Source organism: Chenopodium quinoa, unplaced genomic scaffold (genome assembly GCF_001683475.1).
Source record: "Chenopodium quinoa cultivar QQ74 unplaced genomic scaffold, ASM168347v1, whole genome shotgun sequence".
Taxonomy (NCBI): Eukaryota; Viridiplantae; Streptophyta; class Magnoliopsida; order Caryophyllales; family Amaranthaceae; genus Chenopodium; species Chenopodium quinoa.
In genome coordinates this window covers 3,038,934-3,050,783 of record NW_018744991.1, presented here as the reverse complement: position 1 = coordinate 3,050,783, position 11,850 = coordinate 3,038,934, and the positions used below count along the sequence as shown (strand labels likewise).

General features: G+C 32.3%; 1 protein-coding gene across 1 annotated transcript; it reads left to right on the top strand.

Moving 5' to 3' along the window:
- The first annotated feature begins 5,796 nt into the window (after nt 1-5,796).
- Nucleotides 5,797-11,788, top strand: LOC110706995 (BURP domain-containing protein 9-like). The gene is made up of 5 exons (XM_021885011.1): nt 5,797-5,932; nt 6,870-6,984; nt 7,463-7,517; nt 9,710-10,900; nt 11,107-11,788. Exons 1-5 carry the CDS (start codon nt 5,882-5,884, stop codon nt 11,552-11,554), a joined length of 1,860 nt encoding a protein of 619 aa, XP_021740703.1. The 5' UTR covers nt 5,797-5,881; the 3' UTR covers nt 11,555-11,788.
- Nucleotides 11,789-11,850: the final 62 nt, after the last annotated feature.

Genomic DNA, 11,850 nt, shown 5'->3' with positions numbered 1-11,850 from the left:
TAATTTGTATTGCACTTGTATTTTAATCGGGCAAAATAAATACAAAAAAAAGAAATTTAGACTGTTTGATTTAATTTTGGCAAGAATTTATATCTCCTTTACCTTATGATTTTGTCTATGTGAGACCGTGAGGACTCTTACTCGTATTAAAGAAGGAGGTGGCCCAGGTTAATATCCGTGCTAAACATGGGCTGTTTAGCACAAGTCATTTTCGTGTTTTCGCCTCAAAAAGTAAGGGTGAAAATGTCCATCCCCAATTTGAGAGATAACTGCTGTTAAGTTGTCGTTTTCTTCTATTCCTTAACCCTGGTTAGTTGTTGTCACTCCCATTCTTTAATTACTTGTAGTTATTACTCGACACGTGTGTTCTTCTTCTTCAACTTGACTGGTGGTTCTTCACTCCCCCATTATTTTTTTGTTCTTCCATCGAGCCAGAACTTGAATGCTTGGGTGATGCCGTTTCGTCGATCTTGAACTCAACTCCGGTGTTCATAAGGTAGGCATTCAATTGGAACATATATATATTTACGATTTAATTTGACTATCCTACACACCTTCATCATCTTCTTCGAGCACCATTAATGGCGGACACCAAACCTCAACACCATTTTCTTCAAAAATTGTCAGTAACTATGGTTGGCAGTAACGTTTCTTCAAAAATTGCCGTTAGCTTGTTTGTATTAGCACATGGCATTTGTCAGATGCTGCAGTGTGAGAAAGTATTTGTTTATTGCCTGTACACGGATTCCAAGCCCATTTAATTACAAAATTGCCACGTGCTAAACTTGGTTCGTTGTATTTTCTCTTAAAGAAGTGCAATTATTAATATCGACAAGCATTAATATTGACAAGCACTATGGAATTGACACGTTTGTTGGGGAAATTAAGTGTCAATAATTGCTATTTTTTATCAAGAAATGATTTTTTTTTTTTTCATTTCTTGATAAAAATAGCAATTATTGACACTTAATTTCCCCAACAAACTTGTCAATTCCTTAGTGCTCTTGATTCTTATGGTTGGATTAAAAATTTAGTTATATAGAAATAGAATTGGTTTCTTGTCTGCTTGTTGACTTTTAAAAATTTAGTATGGAGTAGTAAAGATTTAAAATCACTAAAAATTAATTACTTTCAGCTTTACTTCATAACATTCTTTCAGTCTTACCCACTAGGTTAAGATTTCGATTAATTATAGAAATACGGGTTATTATAACAATGGTAGCAATTAATTTTCATTGTTTGAGTATTCAATATTCTGTTTAGAAGTTTAAACCAAGTGTCCAATGTATTCACTCAAGAATGTCACCAACCTCACAACACCAAACTATTATTATAAGATTATATGATTATAAGTTTATAACAATGTATTATAGCGTGTATTAGCATATAACGTAGACGACATTTGATTATGTTATTACTAAACTATAGCAACTAATAAATATAGTTAGACATCCACAATACATGATGTTGCTTTGGCAATATTGCAATGGAAAAATGGAAAAGAAAAATCCAACCTTTGCACTTTTTCCTCCTAAAAGTCTAACCTTCATTTTATTCCTCAAAAATCCAACATTTATACCCCCATTCATTTAAAGGTCCACCACCTCATCAACACCACCACATACACCACCACCTAACCTAATTTAATTCACTAGAAGAACCCCACCCCAAACCCACCTACTCCAGCAGCTCCACGCCCATTAATCTTACCCCAAAAAACTGACTAAAGAATTCTAACTTAATTTTTCAAGAAGAAGAAAAAAAAAACTAAATTAAATGCACCACAAATTTTTGCAGAAAGCTAAGCATGAATATGGCTGGAAGAGCCCCCCTTAAGAGAAGCACAATCAATCACACTGCCGCTTCGAAACCCCGGAATTCCCACCCATAATTGTGAATTTCAAGCCTAGAAAGGGTTGGTGGTTTCGGTTCTGGGTTTGGGATCGTTGGGTGGGGTAAATGGTGGTGGAAGAAGTGGTGGTGGCGGAGGTGAGGTTGGTGGTTTCAGTGTTTGAGGAGAGAGGAGAGAGAAAGAAGGGAAAAGGAGAATAATTTTTTTTTTTTAAAAAAAACTTTTAACCTGTTTATCAGGTCACAAGTTAAATGGATCTGTTAGAGAATGAGGGGTATAAAAGTTGGATTTTTGAGGAATAAAATGAATGTTGAATTTTTAAGAGGAAAAAGTGCAAAGGTTGAATTTTTCTTTTCTATTTTTCCTATTGCAATAGGCATGTAAGTAAAATGTCACTCAATAATTAGTGCTTTAATTCCTTTTAATTAAAGCCACTGTTATACAGTGATCTGAGTAATAAAGTTGTATGAATAATTGTGTTACAGTACTGTTACTTGTTACAATAAGACCTTAATTATCTTCTAGACTAAAAACGTTTCTTTTGAAACTATTTACACCTTGTTTTCTAGCTTAGGGAAAAATATTTTCCTTCTTGTGTCTCTCATTATTGTGATTGAAAGACTATTGCACCAATGATGTACAGTAGAACAATTATTGTGATGGCACAACGATAGTCAAACAAAATTTAATGTCACCTGTTGTTAAGTTTGATTATTGCATGCCTAATAAATTACTCCCTCCGTTCCAAAAAGAACGACCCATTTAGGTTGATTACGCGGATATTGAGGAAGTTAAGTAAAAAGAAGTAAAAGTATATTGGAAATATAAATTTATACGGGGTTTGTAAAAAAAATAGAGTGAGAAAGTAATAAAATAACATGAAAAATCAAATTTTTATAAGGGGAAGCTAATTTTGCACAAATATTGTTGCAAATTGGTGGTATTTTAATGCAAATGGGTCATTATTTTTGGGATAAAATTTTGGCCAAATGAGTCGTTCTTTTTGAGACGGAAGGAGTATGTGTTTATACATTCAATGGTTGATCTAAATTATCTTGTATTCTAGATTCTAGAATATGCATGCATGGGAGCTAGAGATTGCTAACACCACTTGACCACCCCATCTAGCTAACACCTCAACAATACAATTAATGAAACCTTATCATCTCGTAGTCCACAACCACCAAAGGTAACATAGGCTCACCCATACTTGACGCGAATTAATTCCACTTTGAACAAGGAGTAAATTAGTTTTGAATATATGATATCTATATCACGTTGGCTCTGATACCATATTAGTGGACTATCTCAACCAAAAACTTAAGCTAATAGTTGAGACCTAAAAATATGTTTAATACTCGAAGAAGTAGTAAGGGAGGTTAGTTATGCATTTGCAAATGCATAACAAACATTAAAATATTAAAAAACACATGGGGATAAGAGAAAGGAGGAGAGAGATGGGTAAGTGGGACCATTTTTTAAATGTACCGTTAAAAGCTTAGATAGTATTATTGACTATGTAGTGATACTATTTTTACCGTAGTGATACTATTTCTACACGTAGTGATACTATTTCTACACGTAGTGAGTACCACTGAATGAATATATAATACCACTACATACATAAATAGTACCATTAAAATGTTTAATGATATCATTTAATCATCTAGTGATACAATTGATCATCCAGTGACACTACTCTAAATTCAGAAATACATTTACGTGAAATGACCCCATGCTCCTCGTTATGCATTTACTCATACATAACTAACCTGAGTAACCTCCTTTTGGAAGACCTCTTTTATACTCTATCACTAAAAATATACGCATGCATATCACGACATACGGGGCCACGGGCATATGCCTTGCAGAGTTGCAGCCTTGTTCGATAACAACGAGGTCTTGATCGCTTTGTGATTCATTTGGAAAAAAATTTAAATAACATATATCTTGTACGATGACTATTAATCCAAGGTTCTTAATTACAAATTTTTTACTAAAGGGGGTAGTTTGATAATATCAAATCGTTTATTTAGGATACAACTTAGTGATTTCACGTGCTAGGATTCTAGGAATGGATGATCTAGGTTGCTTAGAGTCATATCGTCTTTATATTAGAGTTGTTACTCTACTTTTATTTTAAACTAGATAAAGTCCGTGCGATACATGGTTTATTTGAATTTTTAAAAATAATATATATATATATATATATATATATATATATATATATATATATATATATATATATTTATGTGCTAAAATTTGTTATATATTTAGATAAAGTTCCTAATATCAAAAAATAATATTTTATATTTAATTAATTTAAACTGGGAAATCACATTTGCCAATTTTGCTTTAAGTGTCATTTAAATTATTTAATTCTAAAAGAAATTAATAATCTCATACTTAATTGTCTACCATTAAAATTTATTATCCTACATGGCACGCTGAAAAAATTAAATCCTACATGGCTCTCTAAAAATTTGGGGAAAAAACTCCCCTTTATATATATAATAGGTTAGTCTCGTGTCATGCACGGTAATTTTCAATAACTATATTTAAAATTAACAAATGATGTTAAGAATATTATTTTCCATATTTTTTGCTTAAGTTTAATAGTTTATTGTTGTCAATATATTTATTTTGAAAATATACATCAAATCTTCAATTATACTTTGTATGTAATTATTACCTTATAAATATGAGAAAATTGTGAAAAGGACCTTTTAAATAATCGACTTTTTGAAAAAGGGTCTTTTAAGTGAAAACTTGTGAAAAAAGGACCTTTTAAGTTATATTTTGTTTGTATAGGGTACTTGTGTGACCTTGCGAGGTGGTCAATCTCGGAGCTCCGGCGTTCACTATCACATATTAGTCACATGACTTATTTTCAAATTAAAAAAAAAATCCCCCTTTTCCCGACCTCCGTGAGAATATTGTATGAAAGAGTTAAGTCGAGAAATTAAATGATGGAAATTTGGAGAAATTTTTTAATCTTTTTTTTTTTTTTTTTAAAAAAGTGACTAATAAGTGATAGTTAACCCCGAAGCTCCAATGTTGACCGCCATGCAAACTAATAAGTGATAGTTAACCCCGAAGCTCCAGTGTTGACCGCCATGCAAGCTCACTCAAGTACTCCATTAAAACAAAATATAACTTAAAAGGTCTTTTTTCACAAATTTTCACTTAAAAGGTCATTTTTCAACAAGTCGACCACTTAAAAAGTCATTTTTTACAATTTTCTCTATAAATATATATATGTAAAAAGATTTATTTTTGAAATTGAATTTTTTTCCGAAAATAAAATAAAATAAAACTAAGGACACACTAGGAGATGACACGTGTCATTGCTGGTGTGCCTTTTAGTATATATAATTATTATTAAATTTTTTCATTTTTTGAAGTGTGTGGAAATTATAGTGATCATGGTAAAGCAATTGCATTCACAAGATTAATATATTCGATCATATATTCATATCATATTATAATTTTTTTAAAAAACATTTTATTTTAATCACAATGTTAGACTTTAATTTTACAACATTTCAATACAGATTTTAACTTTTACTAGTAATATTTTAGATTACATTAAAAAAAATACAGTTTGTCTTGTGTGTGGCTAGCCACACCATGTGACCACTTATAAATGAACAAAATAACTCTTATAATACTGACTAAGTAACCCTTGTAATACTGATTAAGTAATACCTATAACACTAATAATCGAGTAACCTTATAACATTGACGAAGTAACCCCTTTAACACTGATCAAGTAACGTAACCCTTATACATAAACAAAGTAACCCTTGTCGCACGGTATGGCCAACCACATATAAGACTTTGTGAAAAAAATATTAATATTTTCAGATATTACATAATTATATAATGTGGGGTGGTTGTACAAAGTAAAGAGTAGCTACAATCAAGCTTACAACTAGTATAAATACTCTTGCCTTCACTCCTCACTCCTCACTCCTCACTCACTAACTCTTGAATCTTGTCTTCATAATTCTTAGTCTTCTGCCAAAGATGGCCATGCATTTCGGGCTGCCCCGGTTGCTATTACATGCAATTTTCTTGGTAAGCAATAAATTCATCTATACTAAATAATACTTTATTCATTCAGTCTATTTTATATTTCCCAATACATAACACACGCATAATTTTAATCATTGTTATTTTTATTATCTATAAATTCTAATTAAGAATTTGACATTTTGAAAGTATATATATCCAGATGAATTTGCAAACAGGCCATGGATCAGTCATCTATGTATATAGTGATAGAGTAGAACTTATACTTGGGCCTCAACCATCAGCTTAAGCTTTTGGTTGAGATGGTCCGCTAACATGGTTCATATCAGAGCCGGGTTCGAATCTCATTCACCCTCCACTTTCAAGTGGAATATTAAGCGTTGGGTAAGAGGACGACCCATGCTGCATTCGGACATGATAGAACATATTCTTAGGCCTCAACCATCATCGACTCATGCTGCATTCGGACATGATAGAGTATAAAACATATTCTTAGGCTTCAATCATCGTCATAATATTATACAGTAATATATTGTGATCTTATTAGATAATATTCTCGTATTAATATGAATGTAATTAAAATGAATTTTGATTATACACTTAAAAAAAATGAATCATATGATTTGATGATTAACATGGTCCCTAAACACTATGACAATTATTTCTTTTTTGAGGAAGGGGTATGTATGTATATTAATTCATTTTTATGTAGTAATTGTTCAAAATAAAATATAATTTGCATATGAAATCTTGAGTGTCATTTCATAAAAATTGGTTTTATTAATCTCAAATTTGACCGGTTCACTAAAATAAATATCAAATATCTGTTATGTTTCAATAATCCCTAATATTCTTCGTTTTGTTTTGGATTGCACCTAGTCAAGTTCCTCTTTTTTTTTTATTTTTTTTTTTGAAACAAGTCAAGTTCCTCTAATTTATTATGATAGATCCTTTTTATTTATTGTATTATTATTTTTTTCAGCTTGTTTTTCTAGCATTTCATGCATCAAGCTGTGAACAAGAGGACTACTGGCAGATGAAGCTACCAAAAGTCCCTATGCCACAAGCTATTAAGGATAATCTATTTCATCCTAAAGGTTGCTTTAATTATAGCTCATTTAATTTATTTTTCTAGTGTGTTTTGTGTTTGATTGGGAAGAAATCATTTTCAAGTGTATAATTAAGTGTCACGAAAAAATGGCTTTTTTAAAGTAATAATAAATAAATTGTTTCTTTTATACTTCATTGTGAAGTTTAAAAATTGATTTCTATCAAATATGTTGTATATTTATCCATTATTTTTAGATGAAATACTTTAAAATTTACATTATATTATTGATACAAATTGATCTACTGTTTTTTTTTGGTATTTTACCCGATTCACCATTTGGCCTAATCCGGATTCGGGGATCAATTGTGGGTGGTTAGGTTTCAATCCCCTCCCAATTATTGTTGCGGGAGATTAAACACAGATTCTCCCTACCAAGTTTAGTCCCAATCTGTCAATCACCACTACACCAACATGCAATTGGTACAAATTAATCTATTATTGATACAAATTATATTGATCTACAGATAAGATGTCTATGATGACTCCAAGCATTGAGACAAAGGATAAGGCCGCTCATGGGTAATTACTCTAATTAAATAACATTTTTATTTGTTGTCGTTAACTACTCCATAATCCATATATAGTTTACTAATTAACAAGTACACCTTTTAATAAACTGAAAAAAAAAAAGTAAAATGTTTTTGTTTTTTTCATAAGACATACTTTCTTCCTACTTTTTTACTCTGTAGTTTACACATGTTGAATCCTGAAACTATGCATAAACTCTAATCTAATTACCTTTCATGATTTACAGTTATATGATAAAACATTTTCATAAATGGGATCTTTAGAACTGTCACTAATTTATATCTTCATAAATCACTTTTTTATATATATGATTTTTACTTATTGATAATTTAATTACTAACTTATGCTATAATTTGGTTACACAACAAAAGTGAAAAAATATAATAGTACATGTCAACAAAAAAAATAGAGAAATTATTGTAATAAAGCAAATATGAGTATCTGCTCCTCAGCTCCTGAGCTGTCCTGTTATCTAACTAATACTTGGTATACGGAATATTAAAAGCCATTTATAAAAACGTCCACATGTCATGTAAACTCCCCTCTCTACGTCACGTCACTCACTAAGGATGTGTACTGAACTTATCTGGACTTATTAGACCTTATTAAAACTTTATTTAGTTGTAATTTGTTCTTGGGTAATCCTTATCAAAACTTATTAAACCTAAACTGAACTTATCTGAACTTAACTGAAATTATTACATCTGAAATAAGTGGAAATAAGGTGAACAGAACAGACCCTTAACTACTCATAATGCCACGGTGGTTCTCCCTTCCATTTGTTTTCATTACGTGTCATACACTTATAATAAAAAAATAAATATAAAAAGGTTCTCTACAAGATTCACACACATTCTCTAATTCTACAACTAAGTGTCTTACCACGCACCAAGCTATATGGATAGCCAACCGGGGAATCACTCAAGACACCGGAATATTATTATTAGAGTCAGTTCCTTTAGAGCTTAATAGAATTTTGGCGGAGGATGCTAGCTAGGGGAGTGACTTTACCATGCTTAGTACTGTCTTAGGGCCTGTTCTCATAGACTGAACTCAGCTAAATTGAATTGAACTAAACTGAAATGAAATGAACATTTTATAAGAGAAGGAAATTAGGAGCTGAACTGAACTGCAACTGAAAATAAATGTATGAAAACAGACCCTTACTCTAGCTGAGCTTAGTTTGTAGTAGTTGTCTTTTGCTTTTGTTCTGCCTTTTATTTTGTTTTGTATTTCTTCCTGGAATATTTTCTTCATTTGGATAAAAAAAAAATGAATACAAAATATTTATATGTAGCAAATGACAATATGAACAACAAGTTTAATTATAAGAAAATTGAATCATAAATTATAACGTATATTAATTATCAGTTCCATATAACAATTCGGGGCATCGCCTAGATCCAAAAACTAGTTAATAATTTGGGGTATAGCTACGTAGTACGGAGTACTCCCTCCATTTCAAAATGATGTTCCTGTTTCGTAAATCGGTGCAAATTTTTACCCAACTTTGACCACAAATTATAAAAGTTAGATATATATTAATAATCTACTCATCAAGACAAATCAAACTAGATCCGACATGACTATATTTGTCCTTATAAATTAAGAGAAATTTAGAAGATTCTCTCTTTCTTAAAAAAGTCAAAGATTTCAAACAAGAACATCATTATGAAACGGAGGGAGTACCATATTTTATGTCTTTGTTTCTTTATTATACCGTACGTGTTAATAATCTACACTCATTAACTACTTCACTGACACCTTTATACAATATGTTAAAACATAGGCTAAGAGTTTAATTATGTAAGCATAAATCCACAAATTTCTTAAAATGATAATATAAAGTTGGACTTATTTTAGCAAATTACAGATTATTGTTCGATGTCACTTATAATTTCAATTCATTTTTCCGACTGAGCACTTTAAGAATTGGAATATTGCCATTTGCTTCGACATACTCTTACAATGGGGAAATAATTTTTACAGAGTTTTTTGTTATTAGTTGTGAAAAATTTAGCTAAACAACATATATACTTGTAACTACTTTTTATACTTATACTTAATATGATTATTTATTTTCTCCTTCAACATTTTAAGCTATATAACTTATGGGCATGCAAGTGTAATTTTGCAAATCTAACTTATAAAATTTCTGATTTTTCTTCAATGTCTTTATATAGCAACGATGCAGATAAGGCAAAGAAAGCTAATACAAACCAACCATTCACTGTCGTGGGTTGGAAATACAATGCCGATGGTGCAAAAGAGAGGGTTGGTATGTCCCAACCTTACACCGTAATGGCATGGAAATACAATGTTGATGATGCAAAAGAGAGAGTTGGTATAGACCAACCTTACACTGTTTGGGGATGGAATTACAACACAGACAGCGCCAATAAAGAGAAGGTGAAAGAAGCATACAAGCCATTGTCTATTGAGACCAACACAAAGAAAACTGGTATAGACCAACCTTACACTGTCTGGGGATGGAATTACAACACAAACAGCGCCAATAAAGAGAAGGTGAAAGAAGCAGAAAAGCCATTGTCTATTGAGACCAACACAAAGAAAACTGGTGTAGACCAACCTTACACTGTCTGGGGATGGAATTACAACACAAACAACGCCAATAAAGAGAAGGTGAAAGAAGCAGAAAAGCCATTGTCTATTGAGACTAACACAAAGAAAACTGGTATAGACCAACCTTACACTGTCTGGGGATGGAATTACAACACAGACAGCGCCAATAAAGAGAAGGTGAAAGAAGCAAATAAGCCATTATCTATTGAGACCGACACAAAGAAAACTGGTATAGACCAACCTTACACTGTCTGGGGATGGAATTACAACACAGACAGCGCCAATAAAGAGAAGGTGAAAGAAGCAGAAAAGTCATTGTCTATTGAGACCAACACAAAGAAAACTGGTATAGACCAACCTTACACTGTCTGGGGATGGAATTACAACACAAACAGCGGCAATAAAGAGAAGGTGAAAGAAGCAGACAAGGTATTCACCATGGACACTAGCACAAAAAAAGCTGGTACGAAACAGCCTTACACTGTCATGGGTTGGAAATACAACGCAGACAATGGTAAAAGAGAAAAGGTTGGTCATGAAGTAAGTGTTGGATCAGTTTTTTTCATCGAGAAAAGCTTGCGCCTTGGAGACAAGTTAAAGCATGATTTTCAAAAGACACCAAGTGTTCCTTTCTTGCCTAAGCACATTGCTAAATCCATCCCTTTTTCGGAGGATAAATTCACAGAAATATTAAATTTATTTTCAATAAAACCTGGATCTGTAGAAGCCACGGGAATTAAAGGAACCCTTGACGTATGTCTACATAGACCAAAGGTGGAAAAGGAAAACAGGTACTATACTACTCTTTAACAGGGCTTAATATAATTACCCTTACATCAAATTAAATTTATCTTATGTAAAAGTATCAATACAACAAGTTCCAATTATCTAAATTTATGAAGGGTTAATTACCAAAATTAATGCTTACTATTTGCAATTTTATTGGTTCATTATTTTGTGGAGGATCATTGATACTAATAAGCAATTACTATGACAGGACTTGTGCCCAATCCATGGAAGATGTTGTAGATTTTGTTGTAAGGGAGCTAGGGTCGAACGATGTTGAATTAAGAATGATGAAGAACGATATTGAGGTGCCTAAAGGCATACAAGACTACGTGATAACAAAAGTAAAGAAGTTGGTTGTACCGGGCAATACTGCAGCCGCATGCCATAGAATGAGCTACCCTTACGTCGTGTACTATTGTCACCACCAACAAGACATTGGTCATTACGACGTAACTTTGGTTAGCCCAACCACTGGTAACGCCATCCAAACCACCGCCGTATGCCACTATGACACATATGCTTGGAAGCCTAATGTCCCAGCCCTTCAATACCTCGGGATCCGCCCTGGTGATGCCCCGGTCTGTCATTTCTCTGCCATAAATGATATGTTTTGGAGTCTCAAAGCTAACTCCAAGTCTCTCGACATGGTTGTGTAAAATGAATAATGTTATGCATGAATGTGTACCATGTGTAACGCATGTAACTTAAATATTAGCGTGGCATGGTGTAGGACTCTAGGATGGTATATATGATATACTATCCATGCATGCAACTTACAAGCTACGAGTACGTAGTATGTATTGTAGGTTGTGCTTGTATTCTACTTTTAAAAAATCTTATTATCCTACTTCATTGTAACTATATACGCATGCACGTACAAACATTTCTTATCTACTTCCTCCGTTTGTAAATAGTTGATACATTTAATTTAGGCACACATCTTAAGAAGAGG

Bases quoted from the DNA above. Each gene is read 5' to 3' on its own strand.
- LOC110706995 (XM_021885011.1), top strand. From the start codon at position 5,882: ATGGCCATGCATTTCGGGCTGCCCCGGTTGCTATTACATGCAATTTTC. The intron at 5,933-6,869 runs GTAAGCAATAAA...TATTTTTTTCAG, and splicing joins TATTACATGCAATTTTCTTG to CTTGTTTTTCTAGCATTTCA. The intron at 10,901-11,106 runs GTACTATACTAC...TTACTATGACAG, and splicing joins AAGGTGGAAAAGGAAAACAG to GACTTGTGCCCAATCCATGG.